We start from the raw sequence: 25,813 nt of genomic DNA, 5'->3' as shown, positions 1-25,813 counted from the left end.
AGGGTTAGAGAGAGAGGGAGACACGGAATCTGAAGCAGTCTCCAGGCTCTGAGCTGTCAGCACAGAGCCTGATGCGGGGCTTGAACTCACAAACCATGAGATCATGGCTTGAGCCGAAGTCAGACACTTAACCGACTGAGCCACTCAGGTGCCCCAAGCTGATGCCTTTTCTAAGGGCCACACTCATCTAAGAAAAAGCAGTCACGTTGAACTAATGATTGTATATCTGTCAGGTGTAACCTCAGAGACCAGGAAGGAAGGTAGCTCTCAGGACTGGATAGAAATAATGGTAGTGAATTAGAGTACACATACAACATTGAGACAATCAGAATGGGTGACAGGGTCAAAAGTGGAAAATTTGGGCCAAAAGACCAGGTCAGTTTTGGAGATGTGACCAGAGACTGGCACTTTAAAAAGCCGGAGAGTTAGAACAATCAGAGCAGAGACTGGAAGTTGGTATCAGTGGGGATAAGAGACCTGAGCAAGTAAGATAATTCATGATCAGAGAGCATTTGTGCATCCTGTATCCTCTTGGTCAACAAGCATGACCTGGAGAGAAAGAGAAATGCCGTACCTCAGGCATGTAGTGCAAGTTTCTTGGTAATATTAAAATTCACTTTTAAAAATCCTTGCTATGCTAAAGAGGCATTTAAAGGTTTATACTTTTCATGGCGTATATGTGATAAATTCTTTTTTTTTTTTTAAATCAGGGACTGTTCTTTCTCAAATCCGTTCCATTTCCAAAATGTTCAAACTATTGACTATTACAGTTCCTTAAGCTTCTTAAATTTTTCTTCTAGGTGAATATACCGTAATGACAGCTCATTTCCACTTGAAAAGAAAAATTGGGTATTTTGTGATTCAGACTTATCTGCCTTGCATCATGACTGTCATTCTCTCCCAAGTGTCATTCTGGCTTAACAGAGAATCTGTTCCTGCAAGAACTGTGTTCGGTGAGTGAATAACTACACACTTTCTTGTACAGCACATTATGTTTTGTAGCAAACTTTCAAAGGCATTATCTCTCTTGATACTCACACCAATAATTTGTGGTGTGTGGGGCTGGGCATATCCGCTCCTTTTAGAGGTGAGGAAGCTGAGGCTCAGAGAGTTAAATACAGAGTCAGTGCCACCCTGTTAATAAGAGATATAAACACTACTCAGATTTTATGGAAATATATTCAGTCTTCTTTCTGTTTTGCTCTTCTTTTATTGTCAAATTGGTTTCCATACAACACCCAGTGCTCATCCCAACAGGTGCCCTCCTCAAGGCCCATCACCTACTTTCCCCTCTCCCCCACCCCCCATCAACCCTCAGTTTGTTCTCAGTATTTAAGAGTCTCTTATTGTTTGCTTCCTTTTGTCTCTGTTTGCTCTTCTTTTCATTTTGCTTTTCATCATTTGTTTCCATGTTAGCATAAAGAGAATATTCTTAGAGGCTTTGACTTGGAGTATAACAGTACTGTATTTCTGGGTTTTCTATGTTTATTTCTGCTTTGTTCTCTTTTTAGATGGACAAAGATGATTTTTGTATTTCAGGTTAGACAGAGAAAGGGAAGAAGAGAAAGAGAAAGAGACCCCTCATTCACTACAACTAGTGTGTTTAATAAAGTAATTTTCTTGATTTTAACGATGCAGGGGAATTACTGCTTTTTGGATGAATCGAAGTAGGCTGAACACATCTTGTGCAAAGTAGATTACCTTTGTGTGCTTGTTCCCCTCGTTCATTTAACGTTTTATTGAGGATACACTCTGTTGGATATTGTACCAGGCCTTAGAGCTCAAATACATATAAAATATAGTCCCTGCATTCAACTAGTTCAGTAATAGCGGAGGGCAACAGAATAAGCAGAAGAGATAATGGTGATACAAGATTAAGGCATTATAAAAGAGGTATATAAAAGTTATTACAAGAAAGCAGCAAGGACCCTCTCTAAAAGAACTGGTTAAGTAGTTTAGTTAACACTTGAGCTAAGTCTTGAAGGATGATGGGAGTTTCCCAGACAGATGGAATTAGGCAGGAATCCTACCAGAAAGGGAGTCTGTGCCATATCATCAAGGGATGGAAGCACATAGTGTGTTCAGTTGCCGTGAACTTCTTCAGTGTTAGTGTGGATACATACACATAGAAGTATTGTTTGAGGCCTAGATGACAAGAGCCTTGTAACCCAGGCTAGCACAAGGTATCTCTATCTTAACAGGCTACAGCAACTCATTTTAGTATTTTGAAGGCATGCAAAATGTTTAGAACAATGACATTTAATACGTGCTATATGATATTAGCTATTCTTATTATCAATGCACAAAAATTGGTTTGATTTTCAACACCAGCAATTAATCATTCAAAAGGAAATTAAGACAATGATTCTATTTACAATGCTTTGAAAAAGAATAAAATACCTAGGGATAAATTTAACCAAGTAGGTGAAGGACTTGTCCACTGAAAAACTAAAAAAACTTTGCTGAGAGAAATTAAAGAATACCTAATTAAATGGAAAGACATGTACATGGAAAGACATGATCATGGATTAGAAGACAGTACTGTTAAAATGGGAATAATCCCCAAAGTGGTCTATAGATTCAGTTCAATACCTGTCAAAAGTCCAATGGCCTTCTTTTACAGAAATGGCAAAAGGCAATCCTCAAATTCATAGGGAATTATAAGAGGCTCCAAATAATCAAAATAATATGGAAAAAGAAAAACAAAGGTGGCTACTACACATTTCCCAGTTTCAAAACAGTACAAAGAAAGCTACATTAATCAAAACAGTGTGGTAGTGGCATAAGGATAGACATATAGATCAGTAGAATAAAATCAAGAGAGAAACAAACATTCACGGTGAATTGAGTGTATTAACACCACTCTAGGGACTTCTGGCAAGGGTACCTGCAGTTAGAAGACCACCACATACAAAGAAATGAAGCTGGACTCCTACCTCACTCCAGATACAGCAGTGAACTCAAATGGATATAAAACTTTAACATAAAATCTAAAACCATAAAGCTATTGAAAGAAAGCATATGATAAATCTTTACCATAGCCTAGCAATGGATTCTTAGATTTGACACCAAAGGCATGAGTGACAAAGAAAAACTAAATAAATTGGATTTGTGAAGTTTGAAAACTTTTGTGCCTCAAGGAACATTATCAAGAATGTGAAAAGACAACGTACATGTGGGAGAAAATACTTTCAAATTGTATATCTGATAAGGATTTAATATCCTGAATTAATAAAGAACTCTAAGACTCCAAAAAAAAAACCAAAAACCAAAAAACAAAAAACAAAAACAACCCCTAAAACCAGACTTAAAAAATGGACAAATAACTTGAATAGACTTTTTTTATAAAGAAAGTATACAAATGGCAAACAAGAACATGAAATGCTGTGAAACAACATTGGACATTAAAGAAATACAAATCAAAACCACAATAAAATACATTTCACACACATTGGGATGGTAATAATAATAATACTATCACAACAAAACAAAATAAAACAAAACCACAAGAAATAAGTGTTGGTGATGTTGTGGAGAAATAGAAACCCTTATGTATTGCTGGTGGGAATGTAAAATGATGTAACCTCAGTGGGCAGTAGTTTGGCACTTCCTTAAAAAGTTCAATATAGAATTTTTTTCCCATATGACCTATGGTTCCACCTTGAGGTATATACCTAAGAATTGCAAAAACATATGTTCCCATGGAAACTTGTATGCAAATGTTTATAGCAGCATCGTTTGTAATAATCAAAAGGTAGAAACAACACAGATTTCCTTCAGCAGGTGAATGGATAGCCAAAATGTGCTTTACACTTATAATGGGACATTATTCACCGATAAAAGTGACTAAATACTGATAGCATGCTACCACATGGGTGAACTTGAAAAACATGCTAAGTGGGGCGCCTGGGTGGCTCAGTCGGTTAAGCGTCCGACTTCAGCTCAGGTCACGATCTCGCGGTCCGTGAGTTCGAGCCCTGTGTCGGGCTCTGGGCTGATGGCTCAGAGCCTGGAGCCTACTTCCGATTCTGTGTCTCCCTCTCTCTCTGCCCCTCCCCCGTTCATGCTCTGTCTCTCTCTGTCTCAAAAATAAATAAAACGTTAAAAAAAATTAAAAAAAAAAAAAAAGAAAAACATGCTAAGTGAAAGAAGGTGGCCACAAAACGTCTTTGTATGATTCCTTTCATAAGAATTACCCAAATAGGCAAATCCATAGAGATGGACGACATTTAGTGGTTGCCAGTAAATGGAGGCAGGGAAAATGGGGGGTTGGTTGTTCCTTAATAGGAACAGGATGTTCCTCTAGGGTAATGAAAAGGTTTGAAACTAGAGAGAGGTGGTGGTTTGCAGAACACTGTGAATGCATAAATGCCGCTGAATTGTATACTTTAAAATGGTTAATTATATATTATTATATATATATATTAATTATATATATATACACATATATATACATGTATATATATATGTATATATATATATGAATTTCACCTTAGTAAAATAATTTTTAAAAGTCACGTATTAAAAAAAAAACAGCAAGGAATGAGCACATCAAAGATTTCCAAGGATTTAGACTCAGAAGTATCTTCTCAGATATCTATTTCAAAAATTGCAAATTTTTGAGTCAAAAGCAGAAAAAAAATGATGTGGCAAAAAATAAGAGAAAACTTCCATTCAGATAGTTTAAACAATAAAGGTGCATGATTTTCAGAGCACAAGTAATACAGAAAAAAAATTTAGGATAAAATTACATAATTGTTACTGAGTTAATATTCCAGAAGGATCTACATTTATATGTAAATATGTGTCAGATAAAATAGAATGATGAAGTATTTGTTTAATAGAGGTTGTGAAGAAAATAAATTGAGGCAAATAAAGACACATTTCATAGTATAAATGACATAGATGTATACATTAAAAGAGGCCAACAGGACTCTAATTAAATATACAGGAGAGATATATACATGAATAAATATTTAACTTTGAATCAATGGAATGTGTTAGAGTCAAGGTTGCTAGGTTGGAGTATATCAAATGTACCAAAGCTTTTAAAGATTGGTTGTGAAAGTTAACATGTATAATATTAAGAATCCAGGCTATATTTGAATGTGTACACTTTATGTGAATTATTTACACTAAAGATGTAGGGATCCATCCAAAAGTCAGATGTTCGTATCAATTAAAACCGTTAGGTGGTAAGAACATTTTTAGTATTATCTCTACAAATTATTCTGTGTAAAGTTTTGTAATAAATATAATCCTGTGTGAGTGTATGTGTTATGTGCGTGTGCACAAGTAGAAGATGAACAAAAATCTGATGTCTTGCTTCAGTGGAACTTGAAAGCTGCGTAGCCATCCTACTCCACCTTCATTCCACCATTCCCTGTTTTCTGCCTCTATCTGTATCTGAACATCATCATCTGACTGATACAGAGCAGATACCTAAGCCAAACTCTAACCTCTTCAGATCTCTGTCTCTGAATTCATAGTCGGGTTTACAAGCTAGTGAGAGATCTTTAAATCATCTGCCCTCCTCATGCTTGTAAGGCCTTCTGTGATGGATAACCCACTCAGGTTAAAAACTATCACAGTTAAGAAATTAATATGCCCTGAGAGACAGAAGTCAAATTTTTCAACCTTTGAGATCTGGCTTCATGCTATGAATAGAATAAGAACAGAGTCTGGAGTCGGATCTGTGTCTCCCTCTCTGCCACGCTCCCCCCCCCCCCCCCCCCCCGCCAAATAAATAAACATTAAAACAAAAAAGAAAAGAAAAAAAGAAAATAGAGCAAACAAGATAGTAGGCATAGGAATAGAAATTACAATATGGGGGTGCCTGGGTGGCTCAGTCGGTAAAGCATCTGACTTCTGCTCAGGTCATGATCTCGCGGCGAGTTCGAGTCCCGCGTTGGGCTCTGTGCTGACGGCTCAGAGCCTGGAGCCCACTTCAGATTCTGTGTCTCCCCCTCTCTCTGCGCGCCCCCCCCCCCCCCCGCCATGCTCATGCTCTGCCTGTCTCTGTCTTTCAATAATAAATAAATGTTAAAAAAAAAGAAAGTATAATATGTATCCCTTGGTATTAGAGACTTTGTTCCATTATATTGGGCTTTATCTGTTCAGTTTTTGTCTATTGCATTTATTTTGTGACTGTAGAGCCAGCTTGATATTTTTCAAAGATCTTTTTTCAAAGGAACTGCCCGTGTATCTTGCAATGATAAAAGCCTTCTTTGATATTTCTCTGAGTGTTCATGCTCAATTCATTCAACACCAGCGAAATACTTACTGAGCATCTATTTATCAGCACTGTTCTAGATCTTTGGGGGATGTACCTTAATAAAAATCAAACACAGCTCCCTTCCTGATGAGGTAACTGCCCCCTATTGCCAATAGAATAAGAAAGCACTTGGGTGATTTTAACCTTATAACTCAGGCTTTGTGCTTTCAAAGCTCCTGTGAGTAGACAGTACATTTGCAACATACCAACCTCATTTTGTGTTTGTATAAACATATCTATACATTTCTTTATTTTGTGAAATTGTGGCCCTGGTCCTTTCAGTTGCTTAACATCCTTCAGAACTTTATATAAATGAGAAATAATCGTAACAGATTGGTCAATTATTACCTTTATATTTGAATTCAAATCACTTTTCAGATTTATTGGTAAGTTTATGCCTATATGACTAAGTTTATATAAAAGTTTATATATGAACATATGAATATATGAATAAGATTATATATAAGAAATATATATTGGTATTTTTGTCTTAATATTATATTCAGCATGGAAAAGAGGGCTTTCTCTATTAAAAACTAAAATCCAATAACAAACATCTGTTAGGGTGTAAATTTGTCGGGTAAAAAAGTACAGGGAGGTCAAATGCTTTATATTTCATGCTTCATTCATGGCATATACAAGGGCCTTGGCTGCTTGTCTTATATGATGAATTAGGAAATAATTAAAATTCCAAACAAGATATATTTGGATTGCTCATTTTTCTTCTTAGTTCTACAGATTTCTATGATTCAGTTTGACTGTATATACCAGGGAATCCAAAATATAGTGACTGAATATGTGAGGGTCTTTTTTTTCCCATATAAAAGTCTACAAGTAGATGGTCCAAGGCTAGTATGGCCATACTATGGGCATCAGGGACTCAGTTTCTTTCTGTCTTTCTTCTTTGATATCCTTAGCATGGAGTTTTGCTTCATGGGCCAAAAAGGCTGTTGGTGCTACAGCCATCACATTCATATCCAGGAAACAGGAAGAAATAAGCAAAAAGGGCAAAAGACCTCTTCATAAGGTTTCCCAGTAGTCCCACCCAATAATCTCTATTTATATATCATTAGCCCAACTTGGTCTCATAACTGAGAATCTGAGAAATTGCCATGTGGAATAAATTCAGTGTTCAAATATTATACTCTGACTAAATATTGGATTGGTAGCTAGTAGTTTCTGCTACCATAAGAAAAATATAGTAGTTTGCTATAAAGGCCGTAAAATTATTAAGAGCACATATTCTGGAACCATGGTTTCTTGGTTCAAAATCTGGTTCTGTTACTATCAATTTAGGTCACTTCTGGCCAGTTTATTATTTTTTTTAATTTATTTGCACCTTAGTTTCACCCCTCTGTGAAATTAGGATTATAAAAACTCCCTCATGACATAGTTTAAGGAATAAACACACACATACACATATTTGTACACACATGGAACACTTAGAACAATTCTGGCACATAATAAGTGCTATGCAATTATTTGCATTATTGTTACTATTTATTATCTATGACTTAATTCTCTCCTTCTTGTCAGGATATACATAAAGGATGGTCAGATCTTGCTTTAGTTTTAGTAGCAGTAATCACTTCCCAAGTGGCATATTTCGAGAGTTATGAACTCCGTAAACCTCTGGGGAAGACAGATCTGGGCAGGAATCCAGCTTCTTTGACATCATATCATCAGTGTTTTGTTTGTCTGAAGGGAATTTCAGAATCTTTCATATATGCTAGCGTGTATTCAATTTTAGTCAAGGCTCTTTTAATTACAGTGACGTGAAACACAAGTCAAGCTGGCTTATACCCCTTAGTTAACTTCATTTGTAATTAACCATGAGCTTGTGTAAGTGTAGACAAAAAACACATCTTAGATGTGCATTCCATCTCAAAATTCCATAACTGCGTCTCATTGGTTTCACACAGTTCACATTCTTGTCCTAATGCATAATCGTGGGCAGGTACACAATTATTAGCGGGACTTGGGTTACAAGCCACCCTTTGAACCAGTGGGTATTGTCAGATCCACTGTGCAAATGGAGAAGGACTAGTTCCTACAGGAAAGAAGAACTGTGGGCTCCTATTAGAAAAAGTAATTCCTCACACATCCTCACACTGCTGTTTGTATCACATTTATATCTCACTTAGCTCTGTGATGATGACCTTGATTTCTGCTTCACTGAGAAAACTGAAGCAACTGGAAAGAACCTCCCTAGAATCCCAAAGCCTCATCTATTCAAGCGCCTACACTCACAAACTCTGCTTGACTATGTTTCTATACAATGCTGACCCTTTCACCTGTGCACTATAACTCATCCCTGCTCAGCTGCTTCAAGGACATTATTCCAACAATACCTGCCCATTCTCTCTAACATCAGCAGTGTCTGTGATCCTTTATAATCTCAACAGAAATACAAATAAGATGTTATTTACCTCATCCTCAAACCAAATTCCCATGACTCTACTAACCCTCTCTCTGCCACCTCATTTCATTTCTCTTCTTTTCAGTAGTTTTACTTGGAAGAGTTATGTTTATTTAATATCTTCAATTTTTCTTCTCCCATGATCTCTCAGACCCACTCAACTCACGCTTGTCTCTACTGTTTCACCAAAACTATTCCTGTCGAAATCCTCATCATTGCTAAATCCAGTGGCCAATTCTCAGATCAATTTACTTGATCTAATAGCAGCCTTTGAAAGGGTACTTTCTTCCTACTAAATGAGAAGATATTTGTTGGAAACAATTTCTTCATTTGGTTTCCAAGATAGGCATATGGTCTTGAGCTGTCCCTTACTTTTCATGCTTTCTGAGTCTCCTTTGCTCCATACTCTTTTCCAGACCACTTAGATATCAGAGGGCTCGAGGGATCAATATTTAGCCATTCTCTTCTCTATATTTTCTACTTTGGGTAATCTCATCCTTTATCATGGTATGCTACAATTTTGATGGGATAATTACCAAATTTATATCTCTGTCCAGACCTCCTCCCTCCAACTGTCTTCCTTACATCTCCCCTTGGATTTTCAGTATACATCTCAAACTCACTATGCACAAAATTGAACTTTCATTCCTCCTCTCCTTAAAACCTATAACCTTGCTTATACCCTAGACTGAACCACCATCATATCTCTCCTTGATCACTGAATGTCTTAGTCTGCTTGGGATGCCACAACATAATGCCACAGACTGGGAGGCTTGAACAACAGAAATTTATTTTGTCACAATCCTGGAGGCTAAATATCCATCATCAAGGCCCAGCAGGGTTGGCTTCTGGTGAGAGTTTTCTTTCTGGCTTACAGATGGCTACCTTCTCATATGTCCTCACCTGGCCTTCACATGGGGTTGAGGGGGGACAAGGGAAAGACAGGGTGGACATTAATCCTATTGAGTCCTATTGAATCAGAACCCCATCCTTATGACCTCAATTAATATCAGTTACTTCCTTAGAGACTCCATCCCTAAATACAGCCACACTAAGCATTGAGGCTTCAACATATGAATTTTGGAAGAATGCAAACATTCAATCCATAACACTGCACTAGACTTTTTGTCGTTTCTTGTTTCCACTCTGGTGGGACTTTGTTCCCAACATGGTAGCCAGAGGGATACTTTCAAAACATAAGTCAGATCATGTCACGCCTGTTCTCTAAACCCACTGGCTCACCAATATAGTCAGAGTAAAAATGAAAGGCCCTTCAGAAGTCAGTAAGTCTTAGTGCAGTATGAACTCGCTCCACCTCCAAGCTCTACTTCTGCTACCCTTCCTATCTCTTACGCTTAGCCTAACATCCAGACTGGCCTCCTCCTTATTCCATGAACATGCCACTCATTCACTTATGAGCTTTGTCTCTTCTTACTGCCCAGACCTCTCTCACCGCAGATACCTGTATGGCTCATTCCTTCCATTTCCTTAGGGCTTTTCTAAACTGTCTTCTTCTCAAAGAGAACCACCTAACAGTCTACCTGAACTTTGTAAACAACTTCCCAATCCTATTTCTGTTCCTCCAGCCTACTCTATTTTTTTTCTCCATTGCATATATCATCTTTTGGTATGTTACAGAAAAATATTTTTTATGTAATTTGTCTCCCCCTCTGGAATTTAAATTTAAGGAGTGCAGTTATTTTTGTTTCTTTCTAAATGGATAGGAAATAAGTTGAATTAAGACAATAAGCAAATGAAAATTGATTTTAAATAGGTAGATGGTAGAGATAGGTAGACAGACAAGCATATACATTTGTGAATTCAAAAAGAGGTAGACTGGCAAAACTAAAATCATATAAACTAAAAGGTAGTTTCTTAATTCTTTAAATTTTGAAGTCAGAGGGCTACTTCCAAAAGAAGATTGAATGGCTATTGGGAAAGCAATTAATAAAAATTATCCATTGCAATTGATCAGCTAATTATGTTTAGAAGGAACACAGTGCAGAGGGCTGCAATCACTCTGACACTAACTGTAAGGTCAAGGGGTTCCCAAGACTACCCTCAGGTTTGATAACCTGCTAGAACTTATAAAATACACTAAATGCTGTTATACTCACGGTTATGGTTTATTACAGGGAAAAGGTACAGACTAAAATCAGCCGCGGGAAGAAACGCATAGAGTCTGAGCAAAGTTCAGATGCAGAGCTTTGTCCTTTCCACATGGAGCCATGGGCAGCATTGCTTTCCTGGCATTGATATGTGACCATACATACAGAACGTTGCCCACCATGAAGGCTCACCTACACTTGAATGTCCAGAGTCTTTGTTGGGGCTCTGTCACATAGGTATGGTTGACTGGTCTTGTGGCTGATCTCAGTTTCCATTGCCTAGAAGGACCAGCTAATGTGGCATAGTAAAAACAAACAAACAAACTAACAAACAACAACAAAATGCCACCCTGGGGCGCCTGGGTGGCTCATTTGTTTAAACATCTGACTCTTGATTTTGGCTCAGATCATGATCTCACGGTTCGTGAGTTCAAGCCCCATATCAGGCTCTGTGCTGATAGCATGGAGCCTGCTTTGGATTCTCTCTCTCTCTCTCTCTCTCTCTCTCTCTCTCTCTCTCTCTCTCCCCCAAGTAAATAAGTGAACATTAAAAAAACATAAACAACCTGCCACCTTAAATCCAGTTGTTACTGGCTGACTGGCCCATAGCCCTCAGGCAAACAAAGCCACTCCTCTCAGGTGTGTTATTCCAAGGCCTACAGATTTCCTCCCAGAAGCTGAAGGCAAAGGCCAAACCTCTATTTGGGTAAGGTTAAAATTCTTTACTCAACATACACTATATGTTATGAAGCCAAATGTTAAATATCTAATTATTAGATTTTCATTTTGAGTTATCAATATACCTGCTTTCTTCATACTTTTATCAATGTTGTCTCTAGTCTTCTTCCTCCCTTCCCCATTCTTACCTTCCCTTTATCCTGTTTCCCTCATCATTGTCTGATTCTCTCAACATTTAGTCCTACTCTGGGGCATTCCTTTCCCCTCAGCAGCATGTCCAGCAAGTTATTTAATATTAGAAACATCTTGTTTACAGTGGAATTGGTTAGTGAAAAACCTGTTTCTTCCTTTAGTTCTAAAAAGCTATACACGAAATGGGCTCTGTGCACCTGGTATGTGAACATATGAGCTACATACTGTAGGTGGTCATAAAATTGGTACATAAGAAGAACATTCCACTAAAACTTTGGGGAGACCAGTCATCTTTCTGGCAGAAAATTCCTTAATTATGAGGTATCTGGTGTTCAGTAAATAGAGAATTGTGATCTGAAATAATGAATATAGATCTTTTTCTTTAATTATAAAGCAGCTAATACTCTTGAGTGCTTACTACATGTTTGAAAAAATATTGCACCAGGAGCAAAGAGAGCTTAGCTTCTGTCTCCTGTCAGGTCCTGTCTCCACTTCTAGATTAAACAAGTGTGTAACCTCTCTAAACACGATTTTCTCCACTGTAAATGGATGTAAAATGTGTGTCATCTACCTCACAGAGGTGCTGAGAGGATCCATGAAACAGTATGTGCACAGGGTTTCTTAAGTCTTAAAGTAAACGGATACTTTTATTGCTTTATATATTTAACAAAGAGCAACTTTGATTATTTCCTGAGAACCAAGGATACTGTAGAATGTTCTGTGAATCCAAGTGGGGGGTGTGTGTGTGTGTGTGTGTGTGTGTGTGTGTGTGTGTGTTTCTTTCTTGAATTCAAGTTCCTTTAGCTAGAGTTTATAATCTCTGGTTCTGCAGTTTCAACTACTTCCCATATTCATATACAAGACCATTTCTTTCACTTTATCTGAACCGGCTGCTGAATACCATAGAGTTACATAGGATAGAAAAGATAGTAGATAGATGGTAAATAGATAGATATTACATATAATATATCTTTTATTATCTTAATATATGCATATATAATTATGGGAACATATGTATATGTGTAGATGCTAGTCGTTTCCATTGTTTAAAAAAGGGTGATTGTACAGTCCGTGAGTTCGAGCCCCGCGTCAGGCTCTGGGCTGATGGCTCGGAGCCTGGAGCCTGTTTCCGATTCTGTGTCTCCCTCTCTCTCTGCCCCTCCCCCGTTCATGCTCTGTCTCTCTCTGTCCCAAAAATAAATTTAAAAAAAAAAAAAAAAAAAAAGTTGAAAAAAAAAAAAAAAAAAAGTTAAAAAAGGGTGATTGTAAAAAATCTGAAAATTTGGTAAAACAGGGACTCATATTCTTGCATGGCAACACTGAACGGGAACTGAGTAGCAACAACCCCTTTGGACATGCAGTCTCTGGTGTGCCACAGCCCCTACTACTCCTCACTGTTGCCCACCTTACCTATGTATTTTCCCTGCCTAGTTCCTATGGACATAGGAATTTGCAGCCTATGATTAAGCCACGAAGAGATAGGAAAAAGCATTCCGTAAGAACTGGACAAAAAATCAAAAGCAAAGAGAGAGACAGTTGAACTCACAGAAACAGTGGAATGGTGCCTGGCAAGGGCTGGAGGGTGAGGAAAATAGGAAAAGGCTGGTAAAAGGGCACAAACTTTCAGTTATAAGAAGAATAAGGTTTGAAGATCTAATGTATAGCATGGTAACTGTGGTTGATAATACTGTATTGTATTGAAACTTTCTAAGGGATTGGAACTCAAATGTTTTTGCCAAAAGAAGGGGGGAAAGGTAAATATGTGAGGTGATGGGTCTATTAACTATGGTGGGGATTTGACAATGTATAGCAATTCATCACATGGTACACTTTAAATATGTTACGATTTTATCTGTGAATTTATACCTCAAGAAAGGTGAAAAAAAATTTTTAATTAAAAGCAAAAAAGAGAAACTCAGAAAGTCACTTGGAGCAGCCTTAGAAGGAGACGTACATGGTTTTAAATGGAAAGCAGCAAGAAGCTGGCCAAGGGAGTAGAATGCCTGGGTGGTTACAGGAATTGAAACCAACGAAAGGAAAGCCCGTGCAGGGCAGAAGCAGTCTCTGCAACACGCATTCCAGATCCCCGTCTTCCACAAGGCTTGGGCTGCAGAGTGCTAACAGGAGGCACACCTGGCATCCCAGAATTGACTTTGGCACAAGGCAGCACATGCTAATCAGCAAGCTGCCAGCCCACCAGCCGCCCTCCTTCCCGCTGTCGGCGACGCATCCCAGTCAGCCACTGCCAATTAGGAAAGTGACTGAGGCAAAATACATTAATAAACCATGGCAAGGAAAATTAGAAAGCCTTGCTAGTTCTAGTCTGGAGGCAGATTTAGAAGCTGTTTCGGGAATATAGGTGGCCTGGTTAAGCTTGATTGATGAGAATGACTTATTAGTAAGGGCACGGGAAAAGAGTTAAAAGTGTATCCTATGATTTTGTCGAGGATGTACAAGTATCACTTCAATAGAGTTATAACCATTCAAATCATGAGGGCAGGTTATCCTATCCCATTGTCTATACCGAAATCTGTGTAATCATAATGATGAGGAAAAAAATACAATAGCATTTATTGTACACCTTCTGGTCCTCATATACTCTCTTAGACACTTCAGATTTACTCATTATTTAATTCTGAAAAGAAAACAAAAACCAGAACTCCAGTTAGGAAAGTAATTATCCCCCTTTTCAGACAAGAACATTGAAACCTGGAGATATAAGCGACTATTTCATTATCAGACAGCAGGTCAGTAACAAAGAATTTGACCTTACAACTCTTTGATTCCAATGCTTTCACATTTTCTATTGCACTGTTATGCTGTGAAACTACTTTTTCCTTTTTTTCCCTTTTTCTTTTAGAGCCTGAAGTCAGAAATATCCTGGGTGATTTCTTCATACAGGGCTAATTTCTGTTTGAGAGTCAGGCTTACTAAACATAGATCAGAACTTGAGGTGAACCTTCAGATTTGAGTTTGCTAGTTAACTGTTAGTATCAGTAGTTACCTATTAAGGTATTTCAGATTCCTTGCTTGCCCTATTCCTTGCCCCAAAGTTGATGCAATCTGATTATGGTTCAGCATCTAATATATTAAATGGCTTTTCAAAGTTCAGTCCTTCCAGGTGTCATATTCTGCGTTTTTTAGCAAAATTAACTGGGTTAACCCAGGTCTTTAAGAGTATAGCTCCATGAAATAACATCACTGTAGTCATTAGAAACTTCTGTTTAGTCCTAGGTGAAGAATTTGATTACTGCTTTTGACTGCAGTCTATAAAGTCATTTCTCTATAATTTACTTTGTTTTGGAACTCATCCGTGAAAGCTGATACCCTTATAGCATATATGAGGGAGAATTCAGGTGTTTCAAAAGGAGGGTGTTTTGCTTCAATTTTTTTGTAAATATAATTTTTGTTTTCTTCCTTCTAAGCTTTGCAATAACAAAATGGAAAATAATGTCTTTTATAGTCTGAGTATTTCACTGTTCATACAGGTTTAGGTCATTAAATATTTAGTTTCACTAGAGCAAAATTTTGACTGCATACTTATCCTTAGTTTTTAAACTGCCAAAAAAAAAAGCTATTATTTATTTTCAAAAATCCTGGTCTTTCAAGGAAATGATTTCCACTTGGGCGACTTTTTTGTGATAAATTTTTTTTTTTAATAATGTATTATTCATCACAAATAACATACTATCTCCCAGCTAAATCACCTCAGGGAGCTATAAGAAGTCACCAAAACTATTAACATTTGAACAGTCACTCTGCATTTTATGGCAATGCAATTACAAAGCTGAAATAGTAAAAGGATTTGAAAACAATGGAGAGTTTATACAGATGGTGTTTTATGCAGTCTCCTGTTCTTTCATTGTCTTATTGTCATCATACTGGATATATTATTTTTTTAAACTCATGAAATCTGAATATTACTGTTTTAATTCAAGCTGCTTCAATGAAGTACATAGACTGCGTGGCTTGTAGACAAGAGAAATTTATCTCGCATGGTTTGGGAGACTGGAAGTCTGGGATCCGGATGCTAGCATGATGGGGTTCTGGTGAGGCCCTCTCAGGTGTGGACTGTTGATCTCTCATTATGTCCTCACATGGCTGAAAGAGAGTTGCTTTCTGGCCTCTTCTTAAAAGGGCAGTAGTCCCATTCATGAGGGCTCCACCTATATGACCAAATCACCTCCCAAAGGCTCCACCTCCCTAACACTGGGGATTAGATTTCAACATATGAATTTGGGGGAACATAGACATATTAATTGTGCTGTCCAAAACAATTACTGTGACATTTATAGTAACACCAGACTAGATTCTTATTTCTTAAGTAATGAAATAGAGGGTCAGGGATTTCACAGTGCTCCTCCTGACCAGCTGTATTCAACCATTTTTACATCCAGCCTTACTTTCATCCAGAACGTCTACCTCTTTCCTGTTATTATTTGAGCTTAGATGTGAACCATGCTAGGTTTCTTCTTATAAGTCACCTCTCAAATATAATAAATTATGGTTGATGGGCAATTCTTACAAGACATTGGTCTTAAGTCATCATGACACTTCTAAACCCATGTGACAGCAAAAGGCTCTCAAAATATGCCTAATCAAAGAGCTGAATCATAACCTTTTAGAAATCTAGGAAGAAAGTAGTTCAGTCATGAAGATGGTAGGTTAACAAGACCAGAAATTTGTGGATCCACTCTGAAAAGACCTGAGGGCTTTCTTGGAACAATGGAAGAATGGAGGGTAATCTCAAAGCTTTCCTTTCTCTTCACTTGTAAGCCCCTTGGTTTCTCAAGATAGGAAATGAATAACTAAAGTAAAATAGCCCAAGGCTTTCTAGAGATCCATTTAAGCAGTGTAATCCTGTGTCTTTTGATTTTACTTAAACCACCACTAGATGGGACTCTTGCATCCTTGGTTTAGATTCTTAGCTTCTTTATCCAAACTTTGGGGGCCTTAATAAACTCAGAAATAACAGAGAAGCTAGTACCCTTTGTCTTACGGGTTCTAAAAGGGACATTCGCTTATATCATTTAATGTTCAAGCATATAAAATATATAATTCCCATTTTAGAGATAAAGTCACTGAGGCTGAGAGAGAGAGCAAAAAGGGAGAATCTAATATTTGTTGAGCAATTCTGTGTACCAGGCATATATGATGCTTCTACAATCCTCCCAAATCCATTAAAAATACCATTTCCATTTTGCAGATGGGGGAGGGACTGAAGCTTAGGAAAGTCACCTAACTGCTCTGTCAGAAGCAGAATCCAAACTCTTGCCTGATTTTAGTGCACATTTCTCTGTGCATAGCCACTGCTCAAGCAATGTATAAACACTTTAATGCATGATATAACTTTAAAATTTCTTAAGATATTAGGGGCTTTAGCAGTAAAATGCAAGGGTTAGAATTCATGATCTTGAAAAATACATGATATGGTCATACAACTGACTTTGAAAGAGGATTCTATTTATAGATTAGGCAGGGTAATGTAGTAGTGTGGGTTTTTGAGATTGACTGCTAGTTTTGTATCCCACTTCCCCTACTTGGTAACAGTATGAACTTCAGTAAGGTAGTCAACTCACTTAGCCTCAGTTTCCTCAACCGCAAGTGAGTATGATGATAGTACTTATAGTAGGTGCTTCTAAGTGACACATTTTATTGTCGTATCTGGAGTAATATAAGAATATGAGACTTGTGTGCAACAGATGTATACTATCTTTACATCACATTTATATTACAATGTTCTGATTAAACTTACTTTATTTTAAAGCTTACTAAATTCTTAACTTGTATTTTCCTTCGTATAGAATTACAAATATGGTCCACCGCTGTTACTGTTCAGTTTTTAAAATTAGTTCTTTCAATCAGTGAACCAACAGATAATGAGTATTCACTGTTGCCAGAATCTGAGTTAGGTGGCAGCATTTTCAAAAGACACAATGAGCCACATGCCCACAAGCCGCTCAGAGTGTGGAGGAGTGAGACAGAAGTAAAGAATTATGGGTGCCAAGAGAGAAGTATGTTAAAATAAGGTAAGAGCAAAAAGTAGAAACAATTATATCTGAAGAAGAAGACTTCAGAGAATCCCAAAGGGAAGAAGAATCAAGTCAAGCCTTGCAAATTAGTATGCTGGAAAAGGACATATTCTAAGCAGAGGGTACATAGTTATCAAAAGCAACATGAAGCTTATAGAGAACAACCAATTATTGATGGGTGTGCCTTAGGCATGGGATTCATTTATTTGTAACGATAGTTAGACAGATGGAGCCCAGCTCCTCTACAGCCTTACATCCCATGCTAAAGCCATGGAAACTGCTTGAAGGGTGTTTTAGCAAAGGAGTAAGATCGATATATTTGAGCTTGGCGAAGAGTCTTATACGGAATAACAGATAAAAAGACTGAAACGGTATGAATGATACAGGGTGATTATTAAGAGGTAACTGACATCAGCTGGGTGAGAAATAATAAAAGCGTAAAATAGGACAATGGATATTGGTGGAGTTACAGACTTGAGATGTCGACACTAGGGAGGGAGAATATGCAGGACCTGGTGAGTCTGAAGGGTTTGAGAAATGCAGGCATTGCAGAATACCCCTAGATTTCCAACTGAGTGACTAGATAAATGTACTGTTCTCCCCTACAATAGAGAATTATGGAAGACATCGTAGGTTTTGGTTCAGTTGTGACAGTTTAAAATTTGAGATTTCTGTGGGACTCCTTTGTGTCGGATTACTATAAAAGTTTTCTCTGCTCTCCCTGTCCCTAATCTTACCTTCCTCTGTTCCATTCTACGCAGTACAGCAAAAGTGATCTTTCTGAAGCTCAAATTTAGTTATATAACCCTCTCCTGCATGAGCCCTTTCTGTGGCTTTACAATGCAACCACTGACTGAAACTTTTACCATGATTACAACTTTGTGAGGCCTCCCTAGCCTAACCCACTCTATTAGCCCCCTTTTGCTATGTTGACCTACATCAGGCCTAGTACCATATTTTTCCTTCAATAAACATATTTCCCAGACTTTTCAAATCTCCTTTTATGTCTTGCTTCTTCCTGGAAACCTCCTCTTACTCCAAAATGTGAATAGATATCCATAGGGAGTCTTAGAGGACCCTATACTTTTCCATCATTTGCTATACTGTCTGTGTAACATGTCTACCAATTATCTGCATCTTCTGGTAGATTATATTCTCCTTGAGCATTTCATTCATGTTTTTATATAGGCATGTTTAACAAAGTGACAGGCATGTAGGAGACTGAATACATCTTTAGAGGAAATGAATGTCGTATAGGAGATTCAGTAAATTTTGTGGAGATATTCAGGAGATGTTCAGATATTTGGGACTGGAGCTCATGAGATATATCCTTGAAGATCTTCATGATATGGAAGGAGGTTAGGAAATGGGAATAAATGATACTGTCAAGAGAGAGCAGTAACATAAGAAGACTAGAAAAGCAGCGTGTTGCTTTGTGGAATGTGAACAATTAAGTGATCAGTGGTGAAGGACAGCCCACAAAGAGAATGGAAGAAGAGTAGTTAAAAGACAGAATGTGTATCGAATACTGGTAGCTGTGGAGTCTCTACTTAATGGGACTGCACTGTTTAGAAGTGGGCCTTGGGGCTGTCTTAAGCTGCATTTGCACAGCCATTACATTGGCATGAGTAGCCGGAGGCCAGTGTGTGTCTGTTCAGTTTAGATGTATTTATCAGGTAGTTGGGCACGTTAGAGGGTCAATACAAAACATTCCTTTCTTCCTTTCCTAAATTTTCATAGGAAAATTTCTGGATAGTCCCAAGTGTACATTTGTTAGATGATTAATTGTCTTTTAATAACTTACAGAATACTAGAAATCTTGAGTCCACCAGTGGACTCCCAATCAGGACTACCTTTCTTTGCCTCTCTTATTGCTCGATGTAGTCGTATGACTAGTTCTCAAAGACATAGGAGCAAAAATTAAGTATAATTTTCCATTTGTAGCCTTAGGCTCAGAAACTTGCCCTTAAAGTGAGTGGATGTGGCTCTCCTCCTTTCCCCTTTTGTTTGCTGAAATGCAGATCAGGTGTTGGCAAGCCCTCTTGAACCTCCAGAATATGGGCAACACTTTAAAAATGGAAAAGAAATAAGAAAGAGGAAGCCTAAGTCTTTGGTACCAAGGCCATCATGTCCTTGGATGTCTTATACCAAAATTGTCAAAGGAAAGTTGGGAGGTGGGGGCTTTCAGTGTATTTTGTCCACTTTCCTACCTGTTCCAGACCATAGTCTTTACCTGGTGCTTAGCTTAATAACTTTCTAAAGCTTAACTACCTGTAACATTATATATGTGTAATATGTATATATACATATATATCTCCACATTATGTACTAAATATTCTCTATATTCCATGTACACACTATTATATATACAATATTCTGAATGAGGTTATTGAACACATAAAATGTTTCTATAAAAACTCTGTTGCAATGATCATACATACTCTCTAATCTTAAATATTACAAGGCATCCATTTCCTTGGAAATTGAATTCTGGAAAAAATAGCTGGCATTAGGCTATTTTTTTTTAATTTTTTTTTAACATTTATTTATTTTTGAGACAGAGAGAGACAGAGCATGAACGGGGGAGGGTCAGAGAGAGAGGGAGACACAGAATCCGAAACAGGCTCCAGGCTCTGAGCGGTCAGCACAGAGCCCGATGCGGGGCTCGAACTCACGGACCGTGAGATCATGACCTGAGCTGAAGTCAGACGCTTAACCGACTGAGCCACCCAGGCACCCCTGCATTAGGCTATTTTTATGTATTTATGTATTTAACTCCAAACACACACAAATATAGGCACTCATTTCTGTTTCTGTACCTCAACAAATAGGGTACTTGCTTCATAAACTATATTTATTCATTCATTTAATGCAAAAATATGTTCCAGGCACTATGCTACACCTTTCAGATACAAGGTAAACAAGAAAGATATAATTCCTACTCTTCGCAGAGGTTACAGTCTGTCTGAGGAGATGGGAGGGTAAACAATATATATAACATATATTATGAATGTTGTGTTTTGGAAATATGCAGGGTGCTCTCTGGTAACATGAAAGGGGCACTTAACCCAGATTTGGAATAGTAACTGATCCTCATAGCTTGAGGCTGTGTTACTGATTCTCTAGAGTCTCTGAATATTCATATACATTTTCATGTATGTACTTTCACATTCATCGTGATTGCAAATAAATTTTAGTCTGTAGCCATGAGCTTTTAACATAGTGCTAATTTAACAGTGTATATAGATGTTAAATTAGGGTTAGTAACACTACTGTATGAAGTTCTTACTTTCAATCTTAAAATATAATTTTGATTATGGGGAAAGAATTAAATAATTGGCCAGATTTCACACATAACGTTTTTTGCCAAAAATACAATCAAGGCAGTTAATGCGTGTGTTTGGTGGGGGGTTGGGGGAGTGGAATATTAGGTAAGCTAATTGAATAAATTAGGTGCATAGAATTAAAAACTTGGTTTTTCTTGAATTTTCCTATTTTCCACAAGTTATTTTAAAATGATGTAAATACAGCAATATTATAGCAATACTCTCATAATTCATTTTGATTCATGTTTATATGCTTTCAAAGTCCCCCTTTTAACATTCAGTTAGCAGGAACACAGTGAACTGTCAGAGCATCTATGTTTCAAATTTAATTATGCTGGCCGAATTCAGAGATTTCCGAATTTGCCTTATGACTATCAGTCATCTGCTGACATCAGTTCCAGAAGGTTGCCTATATTATATTGATTGCTAAATGTTCCCCAGTGTTTCTGATTATCTGTCAAGCTCAACTACCCAGAACACAACCAGAAATTCAGAAGTAGAAAAAATAGACATCTGACTAATAACATGGGAAGTTATACAAAATAATGCATTAAAATCAAGGCACTGGGCTCCAGGCTTCAGCACCGACATGTGAAGAGCTTGCAAGTTGTCACTCTTATCCTTGCCACAAGAAAAAGCTGAGCAAACTGAAAATTAAAGACTTTTATTGCATTTGTAAGAGAATCGAGGTGACAGGCAAAGTGCCATCCCAAACTGTGAAGAGGCAGACACATTGAGAGGGATGCAGCTAAGTTGTTTTTTTTTTTTTTTTTTTTTTTTTTTAACCTGAAAGGGATGCTACTAAAGCATCATGCACTGCAATGATACACTGAGAGCCTTATCTATAACTGAAGCCATGTCCAAGAGAAGGGACTGGGCAGAACCTCATCCCAACCAACAGGAGGGCGATCCTCCCACTCCAGCCCCTCTGGCCTCGCTCCTTCATCTAAGGGGTGTGAACTCATGAAAACTCAACAGAGATCAGAACTTCAAGGAAATGGATTGGGCATGCGGCAGCCAGGGAAGGGAGTAAGAAGAATGGGGCATAAAACGTACCAGAGGAGACACAGTTGTGAAGATTACAGCCTAAGACACAGGCCCACCGGAAGACTGAGGCTCAATCAGAAGATTATAGAACAGCCCCCCTCCCTTACGCCTTCCTGCCACACCAGCAAAGCTCCAGGAGTGACCTAGCAATAGCTTTTAGCAGAAAGATCTGAAGTCTGGGAGGAAGAGTGCTTTGGGAAGTCCAAAGTCAAGAGGGTAAAACCGCAATAAGAAAATGAAAGGAACTTGGATCCTGTGGCACCTATAGTGATAGCAAACACTAAACACAGCCACCCTATAGCCAGACTGACATAAATCCTGCACTAAACGTCTGTTTATCTCAGTTTCCATTACCCAAATGAACATGGTCAAAGTTCAACGAAACAGTATCGGGGATGTGTGTCAATTATATCTCAATAAAACTTGGGGGTGGGAGGGCGGATGGAGAAAAATAGAAGGCATGCCAAAAGGAAAAAATACAAATCAAACCAGTTGGAAGAGGAAAAGCAGACCACAGAACCAGACTCAGTTATGACAGAGATGTTGGAATGATTAAACAAGGAATTAAAAATAACTAAGATTAATCTGTTAAGTCTGTTAATGTCCCTAATGGAAAAAATAAACAACATGCAAGAAGAGATCACTCATGTAAGTAAAGAATTGGAAGCTCTAAGAATCAAAAGGAGTGATCTTACATAAGAAGTGATCATGCCATTACCCTGCTTAAAATGAACAGTATAATGGTTTCCCATTGCTCTTGATGAGAAGTTAGATTACCTTAACACCATCCAACAGGTTCTGAATGATCTGGCTCCTGCCTCCCGCTCTGGCCTCATCTTCCATGAAACTCTAATCTGTCTTCCTGCCTTCCAGGCTTCTTTTCATTTCTCTTAAATGCTTTCTTATGTCCCTGGCTTCCTATGCATGCTATTTCCCCAGTCTAGCATTATCTTCCCTTGCCTGATGACCGCTTTAACTTTTCCCCTTATTTCCCTCGCGAAGCCTAACTCAAATTCCCAGTCTAGGTAGATCACTTGATTACAGTCCATCATAGACCTTGCCCAGTTGTGATGTTAGGTTACTTTGTGCTCTTTTAAAAATATATATATTTTAACTTTTATCTTTTTGTGGCTTTGCTCACATTCTGTTCACAGCTCTACCATGTGTAGCACAAAATGAGGACTAAATGTTTATGTGCATTATAAAATTTTTTTTTAACGTTTATTTATTTTTGAGACAGAGAGAGACAGAGCATGAACGGGGGAGGGGCAGAGAGAGGGAGACACAGAATCCGAAACAGGCTCCAGGCTCTGAGCTGTCAGCACAGAGCCTGACGTGGGGCTCGAACTCACGGACCGCAAGATCATGACCTGAGCCGAAGTCGGCCGCTTAACCGACTGAGCAACCCAGACACCCCTATGTGCATTATAAAAGAAGGAATAGATTTCTTGCAGGTATCCTAATGAAGTTAATGCTTATCAGCTGCAGATCATTGGAGACGTAGTTTCAGTAAATATGTATTAATTCATTTAGAAACTATTTGATGGCCTCCTACTCTCTGCTGAGCACCCTTTTACCTTTGGGGGAGAAGACAACGAACAAGGCTCTACTCCATGTAGTTCACTGGGAGGATACAGTCATGTAAACCAACAGAAAATTCAAGAAGGACACAACGTGATGGAGGTAGCCATAGGACCAGGTCACAGGTGCCTTTAGGGGTGAAATCCTGCAGAATGCATCAGCGGAGTATGCTCTCTGAAGTGCAGGAATCTTTGCACTCGTGTTCGTTGGTGTGTTCCCAGTGCCTACAAAAATAACTGGCATTGAGTAGGCACTCAGTAATGTACTTAGGGAAGGAAAGATAATTAGGTATTCTTAAAAAAGAGGGGGAAGGATCCTAGGTAGAGGAGATAATATGTTGCCTAGACTGACAAATTGCTCAAACTGAGAAAACATTCATGTCACTGCAGCTTCAACCTCAAATATGAAAATGGCTTCCTTTAGGTCATAGGGGCCTTTCTCCGAGAAAAATGGCTTCAGGAAGAAAAGGATTGGGTAGAGGGATGTGAGTTTTAAATGTATTAAGTCCAGGATACATTCAGGTAAGCAAAAAAAAAAAAAAAGTTATAATCTTTCACAATATTGTGCACACTAAAAGTGTCCTTTCAGACATGTTCTTCTAGATTATAGTTGATGGTTTCTAAATTCTCACAAATTTTAATTTAGTGGAGTTTGAGTTCATTAGGCTTTATGACAAGATATGTTATCTAAGTTCTCATTTCTGCACCTAACACAAAATTTCAGTGTTTTTATCCTTCAGATGTAGGACAGTCACGAGTTAAAATTGCAACCTTAAAAATAAAATAAGTGCATTTATTACTCTATTTGTAAGTGCTAAAAAAAAAAACAAATCTAGCACTTTTGTTTTCAGAATGTCTGGGGTTTTTTTTCTGCCATTTCTGCCAGTAACCAGCAGGTGGTGTCACACAATTTTACATTTGTGTCCTATTGCGTTGTGCCGTTTGGTTTCCAAGACTTCCACCCCACACCCCAACCACAAAGACTCACACACAACATCTGATGGGGATGAAAGTCTAAAGGAGGACTGTATCGTATCGTATCGTATCGTATCGTATCGTATCGTATCGATTTTGTTTCATTTCATCTTGTTTCATTTCATTTCATTTCATTTCATTTCATTTCATTTCATTTCATTTCATTTCTCTGATTTAAATCTGTCTTGACTTTGCTTTCAGGGTAATATTTTTCTGCACATGCACTGAGGCACCTTTTTATAATAGAGATACCGGTTCACATGCAGTAACTCTTTGGTCACTGTATCAACATTATGGGAAAACACTATTCATAATCTTCACTTCACAAATGAGGATACTGTGGAACAAAGGGCCTGGGGAATGTCCCCCAAGGTCACAAGATTAAGATTTAGGCATCTGGCTGTGGAGCTCGCAGTGTCAGTCTCTGTGCTGAAATCACCACCCCCCCGACCCCCCGATTTGATTTTATACTCTCAGCACATATTTGCAGCCAACACTTGGTGTTCCTTTACTTTGATGCTATTTGTTCAGCTCCTGAGTTCAGGTCTTGCCACTTATACCTTACATAAGAAATGTTAACATAGAATGAAACCAGAATATCAAAGAACTGTATGTCAGATATTGTCTGTGTGTGGGGAATGGTGACACATATTTCACATATATGCATCGAATTTTAGTGCTAAAAGCACTGTAAGTTATTTGCCTTTTGTTTTACTGAGAAAGAAACTTAGGCCTCCCAAGGACGCATTGAGTTATGGTAGTCACACAGAGGAGATAAAGAAAGAGACAGTCTGGTAAAAAATGTGGGAACATTCATTTTTGGAGGCCCTAGTAGGTATAGAAAAATGCCCATTGTTGGCAGACAGGCATGTGGAAGGTCTGAGCTTACCAAGTAAGTGCACCTCTTTTTTTAATGCCCAGATCTTCTATTTATAGTGTCATGGGAACAGGCGAGGCTGAACTAGCAGGCAGGAAAACTAGCATATGAGAACCACACCCTTCCAGTGAAAAGAAAAAAAAGGGGAAGGGGGGAAAGGTAGAAACTCATAGTCAGTGTTACCAATTTTATTGTCAAGTTTACACAGTCAGATGAAAGAAAAAATTAGATATAGGGAAGATTTGAATATGGTGAAAAATAACCTCATAGTAGACTCATTGAATTGCTAGAATGTTTTAGTAGTT

General features: G+C 38.1%; 1 protein-coding gene across 4 annotated transcripts in view; it reads left to right on the top strand.

The window, feature by feature from the left end:
* GABRA2 (gamma-aminobutyric acid type A receptor subunit alpha2) overlaps positions 1–25,813 on the top strand; it is a 126,893-nt gene that overhangs the window by 77,871 nt on the left and 23,209 nt on the right. For all 4 annotated transcript variants that reach the window (XM_060655128.3, XM_060655125.3, XM_060655127.3 and 1 more), the window contains one exon: positions 801–953. In XM_060655128.3, the coding sequence (XP_060511111.1) occupies positions 801–953 (153 nt within the window). The remainder of the gene's footprint in view (positions 1–800; positions 954–25,813) is intronic.

The sequence above is a fragment of the Panthera onca genome, chromosome B1 (genome assembly GCF_046562875.1).
Source record: "Panthera onca isolate mPanOnc1 chromosome B1, mPanOnc1 haplotype 2, whole genome shotgun sequence".
NCBI lineage: Eukaryota > Metazoa > Chordata > Mammalia > Carnivora > Felidae > Panthera > Panthera onca.
Note: the sequence above shows the minus strand (reverse complement) of the source record. Positions and strands in the feature narration are given on the sequence as shown.